General features: G+C 40.6%; 1 protein-coding gene across 1 annotated transcript; it reads right to left on the minus strand.

Annotated features, from left to right (window-relative positions):
* Nucleotides 1-328: 328 nt before the first annotated feature.
* Nucleotides 329-6,966, minus strand: LOC102408629 (upstream-binding factor 1-like protein 1). Its single transcript, XM_045165798.1, has 3 exons — nucleotides 6,775-6,966; nucleotides 4,944-5,051; nucleotides 329-2,664 (listed from the first exon to the last, which is right to left on the minus strand). The coding sequence occupies exon 3, from the start codon at nucleotides 2,284-2,286 to the stop codon at nucleotides 1,273-1,275; it is 1,014 nt and encodes a 337-aa protein (XP_045021733.1). The 5' UTR covers nucleotides 2,287-2,664; nucleotides 4,944-5,051; nucleotides 6,775-6,966; the 3' UTR covers nucleotides 329-1,272.
* Between the last annotated feature and the right edge of the window lie 13,509 nt (nucleotides 6,967-20,475).

Consider the following 20,475-nt stretch of genomic DNA (forward strand, 5'->3'; position numbering starts at 1 on the left):
ATACAAGAACAATACTTGTGTGATACTAATTGTCCATGAGAATTAAAAATGAAAATAGCCAGGAAGTTTAGAAAAAAAAGTTTAATAAGATGGCACTAGCTTTAAATACACTTTCAAATACATCAATAAACCAAAATAATAAAAATGTGCCATCAGTTCAGTTCAGTCGCTCAGTCGTGTCCAACTCTTTGGGACCTCATGAATCGCAGCACGCCAGGCCTTCCTGTCCATCACCAACTCCCGGAGTTCACTCAAACTCACGTCCATCAAGTCGATGATGCCATCCAGCCATCTCATCCTCTGTCGTCCCCTTCTCCTCCTGCCCCCAATCCCTCCCAGCATCAGAGTCTTTTCCAATGAGTCAACTCTTCACATGAGGTGGCCAAAGTACTGGAGTTTCAGCTTTAGCATCATTCCTTCCAAAGAACACATAGTGGTAGATGAATTCCCAAAAAATTTAGTAACTGTGAACTAAAATACTGACACACAGTCTATACAAGTCCTAATATAATACAATTTGAGTCTGTGGTAAAAAACATGTTTTACTTACAACTTAGATCAGAAGGAAGGGGTAGGTGCAGAAACCTGCAGAAATTCAGACATGGCCTGAAAATTCAGGGCCACTGGGTCAGAGGAGGCTGGTTTTAAGAAAAACCTAATTCAGGTGGAGGGGTTACACATTTTTAATTTCGAGGTTTTGATCAGTGAGAAAATCTCACGGACAGTTCACGGGATGCACACACACATGGAAATGCTGCTGCCCACGTGCCGGCCCCACTTCCAAGGTAAGGAAGGGCCAGCTCCTCACCTCAGAGAGAAGGGCCAGAGACATCAGGGCCTGACAGCTTTCTTTAAGGAAGTCTCCTACTTCCAGTCAATCAGATCTTCCCTCCCCAGCTCACTGCCCGAGTCCTGAGGGACAAGGTCAAAGAGAAGGGGCTCACAGACCCCTGGAGCCCCTCACACGTCTGACAGGCAGAGGGTGAGGAGAGCAAACCTTTTCAGTTCAGGGAGCTCAAGTCTAGTCCAGGGGGCCCCACAGCTGAGTCAGTTCAGGGTTTATTCCACAAAGTGTCATTGCCTTGACTTTTTCTCAGGGTGAACGTGGGGTAGATGGAGAGGCCAGAAATTACAGCACAAGATGCCTTCTTTCCAACAGGTCCCACTTTGTATGAAGAGGGAGGGAAAGAAGGAAGGCAATGAAAAAGCATAGAGAGAAGAGCCCATGGACTTTTGCTGGAAAGTTCTGTCCCTTCAGGTTGTGAACTAAACTCAGTTGGAATCCGAGTCAGAGGAGTCCCCTGAGGATGATGAGCTGCAGCCGTGGTCCTCTGGCTCAGAATGTCCATCTTCATCCTCAGTGCTGGGGGCTGAGCAGCGGCTTCCTTCCTCCTCTTCCTCATGTTCCTCTGATCTCCCTGAGGTAGGAGAATGTTCTCCAATCGTGTCTGATGATGCTAACTCTGCAGCCTGAAGCCCCGGGTCCTCTCTAAGCCTTCCTTGCAGATTCCCTGATGATGGGGACTGCAGACCCATCCTTCTAATCTTGGGGTTCGGGCCCCCCATCACGCTCATGTTCCTACGCTTAGCACAGGTCGCCTCTCTGTAAGCAGCATATTCTTCAGGAGACAGAGTCCTGAGCCAGAGATCAAGGTCCACCTTGTATTGCGTCTGCAGTCCCTGCGCCTGCTTCTTATAAAGCTCCTTCTGGTCCTGGGGGACCCGCTGCCAGCATCTACTGATCTCCACCATGCGCTCCCTCGGGGGCACCACTTTCAGCTCCCTGCTCGACCAGAGATCCTGGTGGAACTTGTGATAGCCATTCATCGGGGGCTTCTTGGGCTCTCCGTGGAATTTCCACTGCATGGCTAAACTCTTTTCTGGGGGAGACTTCACTTTTTCAACATTCTCCTGAAACTTCTCTGGCACTTTCATTTCACTTCTTTGGGGGACACCAGATTTCTCAGGGTTTGGGACTAGATCAGGGTGCTGTGCTCTGAACAGAGCTATCTTCTCCCTACTATCCTTTTTCTCTTTCTCAAGATCCTGACTGTGTCTCACCCTCAGCTGCTCAGGCACCTTCCTGTGTTCCTCAGACGGAACCCTGGTCAGCTCCTGGTTGCTTATCTTGGGGTGTTTTTGGATGTACTGGGGTCGCATCACTTGGGAAATGTGCCAGTAAGCTGTCAGGGACTTCTGGAACAAATAAGCATGTTTCTTGTGTTTCCTGGTGTTTTCTTGTGTTTTCTGTGTTTTCTTGTGTTTTTTTTGAAGGATTCTTAACATTTTCCTTAGCTTCCAGGACTAATTCTTTCAGCGTGCAAAACTTTCTCACCTTATGGGAAACCTCTAACCATTTGAGTTTGCACATTTCCCCAGAAAAATCTTTAAAAGCTACTTTTTCCCAGTCCATCACTGACTGGGTTGAGTTGAATGTGTGCCCATCACTGGATGGAATGTTTTTCTCCATACTTTCTAGTAACCGCACAATGTCTTCCTTGGACCAGTCATCTTGGCGTTTAGGCATTGCCATTTCTAGGTCTTTGGGACACTTATGTGATCCCAGCAGTTCAGACACCTCAGCGGAATCTTCAGCTGCTTCACTCTCAAGATTCAGCAGGTGAGTTATTTCTGAAGTCCTGCAGTGTGTGCGATCCTCTGTTTCTGTGGAGAAAGAAAAGGAAAATTATTCTCCTATGTGACACAGGAGAGAAGCACAGTCCACTTGAGATACGTCCCTTCTGTCATTTCATTTACCCTCAAGAATGTAAATGAAAACCAGCCCAACCTCTGAGTTGAGAGTCCTGTTGAGCATTATGAAGCTTCTTTTCACAATTAAAAATCCTCAGGCCTGAACCCAACTTGCCTTTCAGTCTCACCACAGTGGGTTTTACATAGAAATGAACAAGAATCAGTTCTAATGAGGTGGATGATACTTGAGCCGATTATACAGAGTGAAGTAAGCCAGAAGAAAAAAAAAAAACACCAATACATTATACTAGCGCATATATATGGAATTTAGAAAGATGGTAACAATAACCCAGTATACGAGACAGCAAAAGGGACACTGATGTATAGAACAGTCTTGTGGACTCTGGGGGAGAGGGAGAGGGTTGGATGATTTGGGAGAATGGCATTGAAACATGAATAATATCATATATGAAACGAGTGGCCAGTCCAGGTTCAATGAACGATACTGGTTGCTTGGGGCTGGTGCACTAGGATGACTCAGAGGGATGGCACGGGGAGGGAGGAGGGTTGAGGATGGGGAACACGTATATACCTGTGGCAGATTCATGTTGATATATGGCAAAACCAATACAATATTGTAAAGTTAAAAAATAAAATAAAATTTAATAAATAAAAAAAAAAGAAATGAACAAGAGCCTGGGGAATCACTCAAGGGACAAAGGATGAGAGAAAAGGAAGGGAAGTTAAAAATAAAAATGCCTGACAAGCAAGAGGGCTTTAAAATAGCAATGAGATACCACAGCACATGGACGAGAATGGTCAAAATCCCAAAGAAGGACCAAGTACTGAGAGGGTGGAATATCAGGAAATTTGATTCATTTCCTAAGGCGATGAAAAACAGTACAAGCCTTCTGAAAGAGAATAAGGCAATTTGTTACTAAACTAAATATCCTCCTACCAAGTAAGTCAGGACTCATGCTCCTTTGTATTTACCCAAATAGTTTGAAAACCTATATCCATAAAAAAGAAAAAAAGACCTGCAATGGGATGTTTATAGCCACTTTGGTCATAATCACAAAACTTGAAAACAACCATAATGAAAGGATAAAGCAACTCTGGTACATTAAGACCACGAAATAGTACTCAGTTCTAAAAAGAAATGAGCGATCAAGCCAGTAAGAGACATGGGGTATTCTTTTATTCATATCTCTAAGTGAATGAATCTAAGCTGAAAAACATGTATATTTCATGAGTCCAACTATAAGGCATTCCAGGAAAAAGGAATATATGAAAAAAAGAGAAATATATGAAGACAGTGAAACTTTGCTTCCCAGCAGTTAAGGTGATGGGACTGATGAATAGGTGATCACAAATGACTTTCAGCAGTCTAACCCTTCTGAATATCATAAAGCTGGATACTTGTCACTGTATATCAGTGAAAACTAACAGAATGCATAACACCAAGAGTGAACACTAATGTGAAACCATAGACTTTGGGTGATAATGAAGTGTCAGTGGAGGTTCCTAAATCATAATAAACACACCACTCTGAGACATAATGTGATAATGGGGGAAAACTCCTGCTTATTCTGGGAGCGCAGGATGTAGACAGGAATTCTGTACTTTCTGCTCAATGTTACTGTGAATGCAATCTTCTCTAGAACACTAACACTCCTTAGGATTCTGAGCATAGCTCCCTTCTAAGAAAAGTCCAGAAGGCCATAGACTGAATGTGCAATTGAGATGATAATTGATATAATTAATCTAAGAAAGCTGTAATAGATATAATTCATGTAAGAAACATGTCATAGAAGTGCAAAGGGAAGATGAAGAGAGGAGAAGGGTAAACATGTGTATGTAAGGATTGAAAAAGAGTTTAAGTGGTCAATATTTCATTTCTGGGGAGGTCAATAGACATTATAATAAGGCATATTAAATACAACTGTATACAACAAGACCCTTTCCTTGTGACTCGGCTGGTAAAGAATCCGCCTGCAATGCAGAAGACCTGAGTTTGATCCCTGGGTTGGGAAGATCCCCTGGAGAAGGGAAAGGCTACCCACTCCAGTATTCTGGCCTGGAGAATTCCATCCACTGGATAGCCCATGTGGTCGCAAAGAGTTGGACACGACTGAGTGACTTTCACTTCACTACTTCACAATAAGCCAGGGATTCTGTTTTGGCTGAGATATAAAGATGACAAAACATGTCTCATCGGAAGCTCATAGAAACGAACAAATAGGAACACTGACCTGTGGAGGAGGCGCAGGTATTCAGGCGCTGGCAGGGGAAGCCCTTCTCTGCACATGTCTCCTGCACTCACACAAGAAGAGTCTTCTTACCGCCTCTGATAGAGCAACCTGAGAAAAAATGACATATCACACACAGTGTATCACACGCAGTTATCTACACTAAACAAAGGTACTTATGTTCAATGTTCTATTTTATTCTGTTAAAACGCAGTTCCTTCTTTCTCTAATAAAAATGACTCTTAAGCGTAACGTTAATCTTTGTTTAACTACAACTTTCAGTTCTGAGAACTCTAACAATTGAATTTTCTCTTCTCTTTGACAATGTCACTGTTCAATTTAAGTGACCTTAATGTAAGGGGAATCCATTTCTTTGATTAGCATATCAACATAGTCCCAATCATATCAGATTTGCTCTACTATCAGAAAAGTTTTCCCATTTGGAAACATTCAAATTCCAGGTTACAATAAGATCAGTTCTGGGCCTTCCTTGGAGGTTCAGTGCTTAAGACTCCGTGCTCCCAGTGGACGGGACCTGCATTTGGTCCTTCGTCAGGTAATTAGAGCCCACATTCCACAGCTAAGTGTTAACCTGCCAAGACACAGAGTTCCTGTGTGGTGACTAAGAGTTTGCATGTCCCATCTAAAGCTCCCTCAAGGTGCAAGAAAGATCTGATGCAACCAAATTCATCAAATCCATCAATCAATAAACACACAGCTCCATCTAATATTGTTGTTTAGTCCTTGAGGCCTGTGTGACTCTTCTGCAGCCCTTGGACTGTAGCCCCACCAGGCTCCTGTCATGGGATTTTCCAGGCAAGAATACTGGAGTGGGTTGACGTTTCCTTCTCCAGGGGCCCTTGAGACCCACAGACTGAACCTGCGTCTCCTGCATTAGCAGGAAGTTTCTTACCCCTGAGCCATCAGGGAAGCCAGCCTTCTAATATATTGTGCTTCAAAATCAATGACTGAAGTTAATAAAAATTTTCACTTCTATATCAGAGTGAGTACAAAATTTCTTTTTCTTTCAGGTATTTGGTGTGTTAACAATGTTGTTTTGAGAGCCATCATCAGGTCTGGATTGCTACTGGACAATTTAAAGGCAGAAATCCCAACTTTTCCTTACAAATATATTACTCTTCATGTTCTACAGCACAGTTTCTCATTCAAATTTTAAGTATCATGCTAAATGGAAAAACTGTCTAGGACTTCCCATCAAGAAATCACCAACTCAATGGACATGAGTTTGAGTAAATTCCAGGAGTTGGTGATGGACAGGGAGGCCTGGTGTGCTGCATTCCATGGGGTTGCAGAGAGTCAGACACAACTGAGAAACTGAACTGAACTGAACCATCATTTTCTCCTTCATCTTGCCTGCCCTCCTTTCATTCTCCAGTTCTCTAGCACTAACATGATGGTCAATGTGAAAATGGCCTAAATTCATTTACAAGAAGGCATTATATGTCTAATAACTTATATCTTAGGAATAATTATATTTCCAAATACAAAGGGAAGAAACTCTTTAAAAACTGGGACCAGTACAAAAATAAATGAGTTGCAGAACTGGAAGAAAAAAAAAAAGAAATTCAGATTTTCCTTTTATATCAAGGAATCATAAGTTCGATGAATCACTCATGTTCATTCACAAATTCCAATGATTTGAAGGTAAGTCTATAGTTTCAGAGTGAATTCTAAGTAATAACATAATTCTTATGAACTAGATTTTTCATTTGCTTAAGAAATTCTTTAACCTGTGACTGCTAAATTAAAATTATTCTTTTTAATTATTGAGGGAAAGACATATGAATCCATCTACTCAGAACCATTTACTCACCAGAAAGTTGTACATTTGGTCTCCTCAATGCTGGTAGGAAAATCAGCCCCATCTAGTCAGGAGTTCTGTGTTCTCTGGATGGGTCAGCAGTTGTAACTTTCAGAGCTGTCTACAGTCCAGCCAACTCAGAACAACTCTGAACAGAAGAAACAGTGCATCTGAAATCGACTATCAGGACCCTTGAGGCCCCTTCCTGATTAGGTTATCACAGTTCTCTTGGATAAACCCAATCAGCACTAACTGCACTAAATCTCTCTAATCTCTATATGTTAATAGAATCCACAACTGAAGTCCCAGTCCTCATCACTGATTTTATATTGAATACGCATTCCTCTCTGATTTTAAGGATCCTGTGTTCTCCTTAAATTCAATTTTTCTAGTAGTCATGTATGGATGTGAGAGTTAGACAGTGAAGAAAGCTGAGTGCCAAAGAATTGATGCTTTTGAACTGTGGTTAGGAGAAGACCCTTTAGAGTTCCTTTGATTGCAAGGAGATCCAACCAGCAGATGGACTTTAGGATGTTTTGTATATATGCATTCAAATCCTTAAAAAGTATATTTGTCTTTGACCCAGTAATTCTAACCTTGATAAAACTTCAAAGGAATTCACTGGACAAAATCTTGCAAATCTGAAACCTTGCTTTAACTATTTCTTTCTCTACTGCATGTAATCTATGTACAAAGCAAGGAAAAAATATTGAGGTTTTTACTTCCCCCAGAAAAATCTGAGACCTCTTGAATTTAGGACAACATTCCTTCCTTCTGTTCATGAAGTAGTGAGTTAATGCACCCATTATGCTAGTTACTCAGTCGTGTAAGACCCTCTGTGACTGCATGGACTGTAGCCACCAGGCTTCTCGGTCTATGGGATGCTCTAGGCAAGAATACTGGAGTGGGTTGCCATCCCCTTCTCCAAAATGTGCCCCTTACCCTCTCCCAAATTATGTCCAAGTCCCAACAGCCAGTATCTCTGTGACTTTATTTATAGAATAGAGTCTGTGCAGACATAATCGAGGTGAAGGTACCATGATGAGAACATCCAGGGTAGAGAGTGGACCCTAAATCTGCTGACCGGTGTCCTGATGAGAGAAAGAAAAAGGATGTTTTAAATGCACCAGAAAAGGTCCTGTAAGGAAGCACAGATTCAATTTAAATGTCATAATTTGAGGATTGCCAGGAGCCACCTGGCACTGGAAAAGACAAAAACAAATTCTTTCAGAGCCTTTGGAAGGAGTACAGCCCTGCCAACACCTTGATTTCCAGCCTCCAGATCTATCGGAGAATACACTGGTTTTAAGCAACCTCGTGTGGGGTTGGGTGTTGTGGGAGCCCTAAAAAACTGATAATGAATAGTGACTTCCAGGGACAATGGCAGGAGAAGGCAATGGAAACCCACTCTAGTACTGTTGCCTGGAAAATCCCATGGATGGTGGAGCCTGATAAGCTGCTATCCATGGGGTCGCTAAGAGTCAGACACGACTGAATGACTTCACTTTCACTTTTCAATGGCAACCCACTCCAATGTTCTTGCCTGGAGAATCCCAGGGATGGGGGAGCCTGGTGGGCTGTCATCTATGGGGTCTCAAAGAGTTGGACACAACTGAGTGACTTAACAGTAGCAGGGACAATGGCTAGGCCTACATTTTCTCAACTTTGAGATCCTTCACCACCTCTTCAGTTCAGTTCAGTCGCTCAATAGTTTCTGACTTTTTGTGATCCCATGGACTGCAGGATGCCAGGCTTCTCTGTCCTTCACTAACTTTTGGAGCTCACTCAAACTCATGTCCATTGAGTCTGAGATGTCATCCAACCATCTCCTCCTCTGCCATTCCCTTTTCGTCCTGCCTTCAATCTTTCCTGGAGTCCAAGTCTTAACTAATGAGTGACTTCTTCACATCAGTTGCCCAAAGTATTGAAGCTTCAGTTACAGCACAAGTCCTTCCATCGAATATTCAGGATTGATTTCCGTTAGGATTGACTGATTTCATCTCCTCTCAGTGCAAGGGACTCTCAAGAGTCTTCTCCAACACCACAGTTCAAAAGCATCAATTCTTCGGCACTTAGCTTTGTTTATGGCCCAACTCTCACATCCATACTTGACTAGTGGGAAAACCATAGCTTTGACTAGATGGACCTTTGTTGGCAAAGTAATGTCTCTGCTTTTTAATATGCTGTCCAGGTTGGTCATAACTTTTCTTCCAAGGAGCAAGCGTCTTTTAATTTCATGGCTGCAGTCACCATCTGCAGTAATTTTGGAGCCCAAGAAATAAAATTGGTCACTGTTTCCATTGTTTCCTTATATCTATGCCATGAAGTTTTGCGATCAGATACCATGATCTTCATTTTCTGAATGTTGAGTTGCAATTCAGCTTTTTCACTCTCCTCTTTCACTTTCATCAAGTCTCTTTAGTCCTCTTCACTTTCTGCCATAAGGGTGGTGTCATCTGCATATCTGAAGTTAGTATATTTCTCCAGGCAATCTTGATTCTGGCTTGTGTTTCGTCCAGCCTGGCATTTCACTGATGTACTCTGCCTATAAGTTAAACAAGCAGGGTGACAATATAAGGCCTTGACATACTCCTTTCCCAATTTTGAACCAGTCTGTTCCATGTCCTTTCTAATTGTTGCCTCTTGAACTGCATGCAGGTTTCTCAGGAGGCAGGTCAGGTGTTCTGGTATTCCCAACCCCTTAAGAATTTTCCACCATTTGCCATGATCCACACAGTCAAAGGCGTCAGTGCAGTCAATGAAGCAGAAGTAGATATTTTTCTGGAATTATCTTGCCTTTTCTATGATCCTATGGATGTGGCAATCTGATCTCTTGTTTCTCTGCCTTTTACAAATTCAGCTTGAACCTCCGGATGTTCTCGGTTCATGAAGCCTGGCTTGGAGAATTTTGAGCATTACTTTACTAGCCTGTGAGGTGAGTGCAATTTTGTGGTAGTTTGAACATTTTTGGCATTGCCTTTCTTTGGAATTGGAATGAAAACTTATCTTTTCCAGTCCTGTGGCCCACTGCTGAGTTTTCCAAATTTGCTGGCATATTGAGACCAGCACTTTAGCAGCAGCATCTTTTAGGATTTGAAATAGCTCAGCTGGAATTCCATCACCTCCACTAGCTTTATTTGCAGTGATGCTTCCTAAGGCCCACTGACTATGCACTCCAGGATGTCTGGCTCTAGGTGAGTGATCACACCATCATGGCTATTAGAGTCACTAATATCTTTTTTGTATAGTTCTTCTGTGTATTCTTGCCAACTCCTCTTAATATCTTCTGCTTCTATTAGGTCCATACCATTTCTGTCCTTTATTGCGCCCATCTTTGCATGAAATGTTCCCTTGATAGCTCTAATCTCCTGAAGATTTCTATGTTTTCCCATTAGATTTCCCTCTGTTTTTTGCATTGATCACTTAGGAAACCTTTCTTATCTCTTCTTGCTATTCTTTGGAGCCCTTCATTCAGATGAATATATGTTTCCTTTTTCTCTTTGCCTTTTCCTTCTTTTTTCTCAGCTGTTTGACCATGTTCCTGTAGAACTATGGATGGAAGTTCATAACATTGTACAGGAGGCTGTGGTCAAAACCATCCCCAAGAAAACTATTTTTAGGCATTGGATTAGCTCTTGATATATGGATTAACCATTTTAGTATTCTTAGCAATATTCACTAATTTTTACCCTCAGTTTATAAAGAGGATACTTGACATACTGTGGGTAAAATATTACTGTCTAAAAATCACATATGGAACAAATGTTTGATGCAGGGCTTAAAAATAGATATTACTGGAAGACAAAAAAAAATTAGCTTTTCTATCCATGATTACCATTAAGGTTTTATTTTTAGCTCATTTGAAAAGACCTTGATGTAGGGAAAGATTGAAGACAGGAGAAGGGGGTGATAGAGGATGACATGGTTGAGTGACATCATTGACTCAACGGACATGAGTTTGAACAAACTTCGGGAGATAGTGAAGGACTGGGAAGCCTGGCATCCTGCAGTTCATGGGGTTGCAAAGAGTTGGACATGACTTATTTCCTGAATAACAACAATAAGTCTTTTGAAAAAAAAATTTTTGTATACGTCCAAGTATTCCCTTGAGTTCCCTGTGCTATGCAGTAGGTTCTTAGTAATTATTTGCTTCACATATAGTAATGTATATGTGTCAATCCCAGTCTCCTAATTAATCCCTCACCCTTTCTTAGCCCCAAGTTACATGTTATTTTTCTACACCTGTGATTCTGTTTTATAAATAACTATTTGCATCATTTTCTTAGGTTCCAATATCATATGATACTGCTCTTTCTTTTTCTGACTTACTTCACTCAGTATGACAGTCTCCAATTCCTTGCATGTTGCCGCACATGGCATTTTTGGTTCTTTTATTGGCTGAGTAATATTCCATTGTGTATATGTGACACATTTTCTGCATCCATTCATCTGTCCTTGGACACTTATGTTCCTTCCATGTTGTGACAGTTGCGAACCACTTGAAATGGACATGGAGGCGCATGTATCCTTTGAACCACACTTTTCCCTGGATATATGCCCAGGAGTGGGGTTGTTGAATCACACGGCAGCTTTATTCTTGTTATTTAAGGAGACGTTAACTGCTCTCCACAGTGGTTTACCAATGTATATCTCCATGAATAGAGCAGGAAGATTCCGTTTTCTCCACACTCTTGAGAGAGTTAAAGTTTAGGCATCCAGGTCGCCTTTAGGGGGAGGTGAACATTCTCACTCATGCTTTCCTTATGCCTTGTGCTACAAGGTATCTTGCCTGAGAACTGGCCTCTCTAGGAACTAATGTTCACACAGCACAGTGTCTTACTGGTGGAAATGCTTTTCTTTGGCTTTATGTTAATGATTATAATTGTAACAGTCTTGCCCAGAAACCTGTTTCTCAAGATTCATACCCCTGAGACATTGACCATTACTGTTCTCCTCGGCTAATCTTATGCCAAATTATCTCTGGATGTGTGCCTTGGGAAAGGGTCTGGTGGAACTCTTACAACCTTGAGGTCTTCTTTTTATCTATTTTCAGTAGCCGGCTGAGAAGTACATAAGGCCCCACTTAAACTAGTGAGGCAGGCACTCTCCTGCCTCTTCCAGTGACTTTGCTGGAAGCCTTCTCCATCATTGTTACTTCAATAAACTTTATTGCACAAAGCGCTGAGTGACTGGGCCTGCATGCTCTGGTCCCAGGCTGAATCCATGTCTCAGGAGGGCATGATCATGCACATGTTAGCAGTCTCAATGCTGAGTTACCACTCTCCCCAGAGTTTACCTTTTGTAGTAGCTTTGATGATGGTCATTCTGACTCATGTGAGGTTAGATCTCATTGTAGCTTTGATTTGCATTTCTCCAGTTAAATATTGATGTCAAGAATCTTTTCTTGTGCTGCTTGGCCATTCACATGTTTTGTTAGAAGAAATCTCTATTTTGGCCACCTGCCAATTTTTTACTTTTATATATATATATATAGCCAAATGAGCTCTTTATAAATTTTTGGAAACAAATCTATTGTTGGTCTCATCTTTTTCAAATATTTCCTCCCATTCTGTGGGTTTTCTTTCTGTTTTGTTTACAGTTTCCTTTGCTGTGGAGAAGGTTTTGAGTTTAATTAGATTCTATTTGCTTTTTTAAAAAATTTCCTTTACTCTAAGAGAAGGCTCAAAAAAAAAATATCTTGCTATGATTTATGGTAAAGAGTGTTCTATGTTTTCATCTAAGAGTTTTATAGTATATAGTCTCACATTTAGGTTGTTAACCCATTTTGAGTTTATTTATGTGTATCAAAGCAGTCAATCCTAAAGGAAATTAACCCTGAATATTTATTGGAAGGACTGTTGCTGAAGATAAAGCTCCAGTACTTTGGCCACCTGATGCAAAGAGCCAACTCACTGGAAAAGACCTTGATGCTGGGAAAGACTGAAGGTGAAAGGAGAAGGGGGCAGCAGAAGAAATGGTTACATAATATCACTGACTCAATGAATATGAATTGGAGCAAACTCTGGGAGACAGTGGGGGACAGTGGAGCCTGGTGAGCTACAGTTTTAGGGGGTTGCAAAGCATTGGATACAACTTAGTGACTGAACAACAGTTAAAGAAAGTTCTATTTCATATTTTCACTTGAAGTTACTGTGTTCTCCCAGAACCTCTTCTTGAACAAACTGTATTTCCTCCATTTAAAGAAGATATTTATTTTATTTTTTTTAATTTTATTTTATTTAACTTTACAATATTGTATTGGTTTTGCCATATATCAAAATGAATCTGCCACAAGTATACATGTGTTCCCCATCCTGAACCCTCCTCCCTCCTCCCTATTTAAAAATAAATAAATAAATAAATAAATAAAGAAGATATTTTAAAGAGGTACTTTAGGCTGCTGCTGCTGCTAAGTCGCTTCAGTCGTGTCCGACTCTGTGCGACCCCATAGATGGCAGCCCACCAGGCTCCCCCGTCCCTGGGATTCTCCAGGCAAGAACACTGGAGTGGGTTGCCATTTCCTTCTCCAATGCAGGAAAGTGAAAAGTGAAAGTGAAGTCGCTCAGTCGTGTCCGACTCTTAGCGACCCCATGGACTGTAGCCCACCAGGCTCCTCCATCCATGGGATTTTCCAGGCAAGAGTACTGAAGTGGGGTGCCATTAGGCTAATATATGCTTTTTGTGTGCATAAGCTGTTATTTATTAACATTTTAAGACTACTACATCTATTGAGAACAATGATCACCGAAAAAAAAAATGACTTCATACACTAAAGATTATAAAGTTAAAGATTAAAAGGCTGATGTCAGTCAAGTTCAGAAAAGGTGATTTAAGATACGAACATTACAGTTATCATTGTAGCATTTCCGTATTATTGACACTGAAATTAGAAATGTTTACTAAAATGATGCATTTATTGAGAAGCAGAGTACATATTCCAGCCATTTTCAGAATAGACAATCATGTGTAGTAAGCAGAAAATAAGAGAATATTTATAATTCTATAAGTGTAGAATTTATAGTTCTATAATATAATTTATGCTAAATGGCATGTGGGCTTGTCACATACTTTTCGTTGAATCTGAAACAAGGGCAGCAAGAAGGGATCAGCTGGTTACCTGGCTCTAACAGAAGCGCCAGTTGTCAGTGTAGCAGTCCATCACGTACGGTTATTCAGTGTATTTCATTCCTGGAAGTTTAAATATGGCCTTGCTTGCTTTTCATTTGTTCTATATTACTGCTGCATTTGTTATGCACTGTACACAAATATTTGTTATTTTTATAATTACTAACTTTTGAGAAAATAGACGAAAATTGTCTTAGGCAGAATAATGTAATGCTGTTAGATAACATCAAAACAACAGAAAGGCAAGGGGTATGTGAACATGACTGGTCAGAACATCCACTCAAAAGATTTTGAATAAGACATGGATGAATTTCCCTCAAATATTTTTACTTTGAAAACTTAAGAAGTGAGACTATAGTCCCCAAAATACCCATGTAATAGTAAAGTGTTGTTTATATATTAAATAATATTAAAGACAAATGACACAAATACATTTTGTGTAAAGTACTGAAAAGTGTAAAATACTAAAGTACTGAAAAAATTAAATTTTATATGTTCTTCAAGTAAGCTGTCAAGACTTTGACATTGCCAGATTTCACAGAGTTCATGATATATCTATATTTACTTTTTCTACATGATTTAAGGAGTTTCCATGTGCTATAGATATAATAATAGCTGTTGTTCTTCATAGAAGCACATGTTTGAACTCCCTTTTGTATTCATTTCCTATTTTCTTGGAGGAAAGAAAATGAAAAGACTCCTTGTGTAGAGACCCTCTGCCTCTCAGGGCATGAAAATCCCACATGCTAGTCTGATACTTGCTCTTTCTGCAGTGGATAACATTCTGACTCAGACAATGACCACTCACAATATAAGCCTTTCTCAGATGACTGCCATGGCAAGTCCAGACAGACCAGAGTGAAGAGACTCTTGTGGTGTGGGGAGCTCAGGCCTTCCACTTCCCGGAGGCAGTACTGAAAGGCGGATGTGACCCACTCCTCCAACTGGACTGTGGGAGTCTGTACAAACAGCTTGACAAGTGATACCGCTATCAGAATTGATTCTGAAGAAGCATTTCTTCTTTTTTTCTATGAAGGTGAACAATCATTAATTTCTGCCCCCCAGCTTATTGGATTGTTTCTGGATTCTGACAATGGAGCTGTGAGCTTCTGGTGTTCCCAGAGGACCCCTCATATATAGCTTCCTTCTTTCCTCCTTCTCTTCCATCTGAAGTTTTCTGTTGCCTTAGGTCTCCATGAATTGCCAAGTTCTGTGACAGTTTATTTGGTGACTTTTTGTCTAAGGAAAATACAGCCCTGAAACATCACGTGAGGCTGCAGGATGATACCTGTCTGTCTCTGATCTCACTGCGATTTAATGGAACAGTATGATTGTGTGTTTATAAAGTAGCATAACCAGGTTGAAAGTATAACTTTGTTAATTAAGTTATCTAATAATAAAAACCGTTGTGGAGCATTTCTCAAATATAATCAGTGGATATTCGGTTTACATATAATAGTTTTATTAGAATAAAAGTGGCATGCCATAAGTTTCATGTACACTGTAAGAAATGTGTCTTCCTTGCATAGTTGAAACATATTTGAGTAGAAGAATGACATGGTATATTTTTCAGCCTCATAAACTAAAGAAATATCTCAGTTTTCTTCAAGTGTGACCTACCTGTGTGGATTCATGTATTTGATAGACATTGTGAAACCCTTTCTCTTTGTCAAACATTTAGACTTTTCACTAAACCCTAGTCATCCACCATATCATAGCTCATCAATAGATTATCCAGGGAGTTTTTCCTGACTGTACAGCTCAACTTAGTTTCTATTAAAACATACTCTCTGGTGAGATACCATCTTATCATAATATTCAACAGAATTTCTTTAAATACCTAGGTGCATTTTACTAGGGGACTGCAGATTCTGAGAAAGTAAGCACAGTCTTTGCCTTATTTACTTCTCTGTTCCCACTATCCAGTTCAGCACTTAGAACGTGGCACACAATAAATAAAAGGTGAATGAATAAGCAAATACATGAGTGAAAGAGTTAAAACTCTGAAATATTATTCTATGGTTATTGAAGTTTTCCAAAATCTACCTAACATATTACAAATAAAATACTAATGAATAATGTCAACAAGAGATAGGAAACTGATTTTCAAAGTCACAACCAAAAAAAAATTCATACACATATGTGTATGTGTGTGTTTCATATATATGTCTTTACATATTTCATTCTGGTGAAGTCACACCATGGTTTACACTTGTTATCCATGAACTTGTTGTTTGGAAATAATTGAACTCCCCAAACATGAATTTCATACCTTCATTTCATGAACAATCAATAGTCCTAATTTCATTGACCCATCCAGGCTCATCACCCACTAGATTTACTTGTCTGTCTGAGTTTGCCTGCATTTGCTCCGTGACACTTCTTCAGAAGGCAGAGTCCTTCAGATTCCATTTTTCAACACAGGACACACTCAGTCTCCCCCAAATACCACTGACTGCACTGAGATAGCCCTCTAGTCTCTGACAGGTACTCTCAACCTCACTGAACTAAAATTCTTTCACATTTTATTCTTTTCATTCAGTTCTGCATGAAATTTTTCCTTCAGAATATTTTTATTTGTTTATTTTTTGTTTTGTTCTTCTGTTTAGGTTACACACTATTGCTTTTCTCTCTATGTCTGTAACTCCACACACAATAGCTGTCGTTGGTTTTTCTCTAAGACTCCTGATCCTCATTGCTTGCATATAACCTCATACCTTCTCATTCTATTATTCAATATGTATGCACAGTAGAAATATTGATGTTAGGTTGTGGAGTTAAACATTATGTCATTGTTTTGTACAATACAAGATTGACTAGAAAATAATAGACAATTTGTGAAAGAAATATTATATTGTCTGTTAAGTTTCAGCAACTATCTCTTCAGGTTTTCTTTATTATACTGTGTTTCCATTCTAGTCCTCAAAACATTTTTCCATTTATTCAATGATGGGCCCTGATACTTCACTCAGGGAAGGTTACTAGATGAGAAAATTTATTTATTTTTCAATTTTCATTGGAATATCCTTGATTTTCAAGGTTATGTTAGTTCCTCTTGTAGTCTAGTGAATCAATTATATAAATACATGTATCCACTCTTTTTTATAAAAGATTTTTTTCCCATACAGATCATTACAGAGTATAGAAGAGAATTTCCCATGCTACACAGTAGATCCTTATTTCTGACGGTTTTATGCATAGGAATGGGTGTACGATCATCCAGATCTCCACTTTATACCTCCCATCCTCCACCCTGTTTCTTAGCGCCTGGAACCTTAAGTTTGTTTTCTCCATCTGTGTCTTTCTTTTGTAAATAACCTCATTGGTACCATTATTTTAGATTCCACATATGGTCAATATCACAAGATATTTATCTTTCTTTTTGTGACTCAGTCGCTTCTCTCTTGAGTTCACCCTGGACAGAGAACCACCCTCGGGGCCTCACACAGGAAGAGGCGGCAGGTGGGCAGGTGCAATGCCGGGGAAACTGCAGGGTTCAGGCGCCAGGGGAGCTCGTGAGAGCCTCGATGAGGCCGCAGCCCCGGAATCCCCACGGACCCCCTCCAGCTCAGTGGTCCAGCACCCCTGTTTCCAACACTGACTCTCGCCAAGACCCGCACAAGGTGCCTGCGGATCTGCGTTCTTTTCTTGACACTTGGGCCACGTCCATCAGGAGACAGTATCCTCAGGACGGCCGGAGTCTGGGGCCCTGTCAGGCACTTGCAGACAAAAAGATATTGGGGTTCCCTGGAGCAGCCCATTTAAGATCCGGGAATAGGGCCATTCTCCCATTGCCATGCACGTCCTCCTGACTCTCTACTGGGCCTTTGGGTTCCTGGGCAGACAGAAACCAAGATCCTTCCCAGAAATGCGGGGTCGGAGCCCTGTGGCCTTGCAGACTTGTCGTCCCTCCCGGAGCCCCTGGAACGGGTGTCTGAGCACCTCCAGCCCCAAGCGCCCGCCTCGGGCTGGTCCCTCAGTGGCGGGGCTGGAGCCCACTGACCACCAGGACGGCCCGGGCTCAGACCCTGGCAGACCGGGCTCTCCTGAAAGACACGCTGCTCTCGGGGAAGGCACATCCCTGTAGAAGGAGGTGGCTCCATCAGCGATGATGCCAGAAAAAGGACAGGGTCTAGGACTGTCCTAGGACTCCAAACGCCCATCTCCAGGGGGAAACCTTGACCCTGAGTCGGGGCTGGGGCTGCTTGTCTCCAGCCCTGCAGGTCAGAGGGGCCTGAGGACCTCTTTCTGCTCTCCCTCCCACTGCGGTGTCCTTCGAATTCTGGGCTGTAGGAGTTCAAACTCTGGAGCTGAAGCCTTTATATACTATTTTTGATTCAATATTTTTCTATAGCAACACTTACATTTTTTGCTATATGTTTATTTTTCAAAATAAAAACCAGTAATGGTGATTTCAAAACATCACACTTGTATCATCCTCTGAAAGGCTCACATTATGAATGGTCATTTTCTGACTGAGAATGTTATCCAAGGCAGAAAGAGAAAAACCAGGTCAGTTAATGGCATTTCCATATCCTCAGAGAGAAAATCTCTCTATTCAATGAGTTAGTTCAATTTCCCTTCTCCAAGGAAAGACAGAGCACAAACCCCAGAGAGTTCACACTTACTTTTCTAGGAAGAACAAAAGTTATTATTATCACTCTCGCATGTAGAAACACCTCCAATCACATAGAGAGAGTAAAACAAAATCAAGAGAGGTATATTTTTTTTTTTCTTTTTTGTTGTGGTTTTTTTTTAATTTTTTTAAGTTTTATTTTATTTTTAAACTTTACATAATTGTATTAGTTTTGCCAAATATAAACTGTGAAGTCTGATTTAATGTCAGCCTCATGATACTTTTGGGCTTCCCAGGAGGCTCAGTGGCAAAAAAAAAATCTCCCTGCCAATGCAGGTGACACAGGATATAGGGTTTGATCTCTGGGTCAGGAAGATCCCCTGGAAAAGGAAATGGCAACCTCCTCCAGTATTCTTCCTGGGAAATCCCATGGACAGAGGAGCCTGGCAGGCTATATAGTCCATGGAGTCACAGAGTCAGACACAACTGAGCACGCACAAACTCCATTATCTTGATACTTTATTTCAGGACTCACCCAAAACATTATTTTTATCTTTTAGTAGAAAGTTTTTCTTGTGTCCCTTTTGTTAAATGCATGGCACATGTAGATGGCACTTTGCTATCACATGGATATTTACTGGGGGGTTTTCTCTACCTATTACATTTTCAAGGGTACAAAAATTTGATAGCACTTCATCAATGAATACAGGAAACTTCAAAAAGGATGTTCCAGATAGCCATGTTCACATATCTCTTGCCTTTCAGTTACTTGATATTGATCTAATATTTAGATTCTGTATATGATCCTTACAATTATTTGACCTAAGACAATTTTAATCTTTTTTATCAATTCTTCCCGATTTTACAAATAATAAATATTCTTTGTGCAATGAATAGTATATTCAATTATAATAAAGAGAAAATTAAAAACCAGCAATGGCGCCTTTGGGAATATAAAATCTTACCCTATTATGTTTTCAAAATATAAATTATATCCAATTTAAACTTTCTTCTTTTTCTCAGACATCATTTCAATTTTCAACTCATTGAACTTCATTCCCTTCCCCTATTCCATGTCAGGTAAGGCAAAGTTTCCTGTGTTTTAGAGAACAAGTGGGCTTGCTGTGATGGAACAAGTGAGTCACTGCTACTCCTAGAAGGAAAATCACAGTCCCTTTTCTCACTTGTGGGCTTCCCAGGTGGCGCTAATGGTAAAGAACCTGCCGATGCAAGACACATAAGAGCTGAGGGTTCGATCCCTTGGTTGGGAAGAACTCCTGGAGGAGGGCATGGCAATCCACTCCAGTATTCTTGCCTAGATTATCCCACAGACAGAGGAGTCTGGTGGGCTACGGTCCCTGGGTTTCACAAAGAGTCTGACTCAGTTGAAGAGACTTAGCACTCACACATTCTCACTTGTTACTGGTGAGATTACTGGTTGCTGGAATTAGGACTATCATATAGTTTGTGAAATGAAGATATGAAATTCAGTCCTGGGGAGTTCAGTTACTTCCAAACAACAACTTCTGGCTATCTTGGCCAGAGCACTATGTGTATTTAGGGGGAGCTTGAGTACCCGGGTTGAAAAACAATGTGAGGGATTCCTCATTCTGAAGAAATATCTCCAAATGAATGCAGGCAAATTCAGCAAGGCAAGTAAATCTAGTGGGTGATAGGTCTAGATGGGTAGGTGCTATTAAAACTATAATATAGTTCATTAAATGGAAGTGTGAAATTTATGCTTGGATAGTTTATTTCAAAACAAAAACTCCATGAGTTACAAAGGTGAATTCATGGTAAGACTTTTATCAGAGGTTGGATTGTGGCAATTGGATCAAGTAGGTTTCAAACATTTGAATTCAATCATTGGCATCCTGATGTGTTTCCAACTGTGCAAAATCTAATCATGTGCACCTATACCTTTTCATGGAGTTGGTAACCCTATCACTTGGAAGAAATGGGCGTGGTCACTGGAGAATATGAAACACCGAGCGAGAACCAAGTTCAGTCTT

The sequence above is a fragment of the Bubalus bubalis genome, chromosome 5, assembly GCF_019923935.1.
Source record: "Bubalus bubalis isolate 160015118507 breed Murrah chromosome 5, NDDB_SH_1, whole genome shotgun sequence".
Lineage (NCBI taxonomy): Eukaryota > Metazoa > Chordata > Mammalia > Artiodactyla > Bovidae > Bubalus > Bubalus bubalis.

What these genes read in the sequence shown, in the direction of transcription:
- LOC102408629 (XM_045165798.1), bottom strand. Translation starts at nt 2,286, where the DNA reads ATGTTAAGAATCCTTCAAAAAAAACACAAGAAAACACAGAAAACACAA.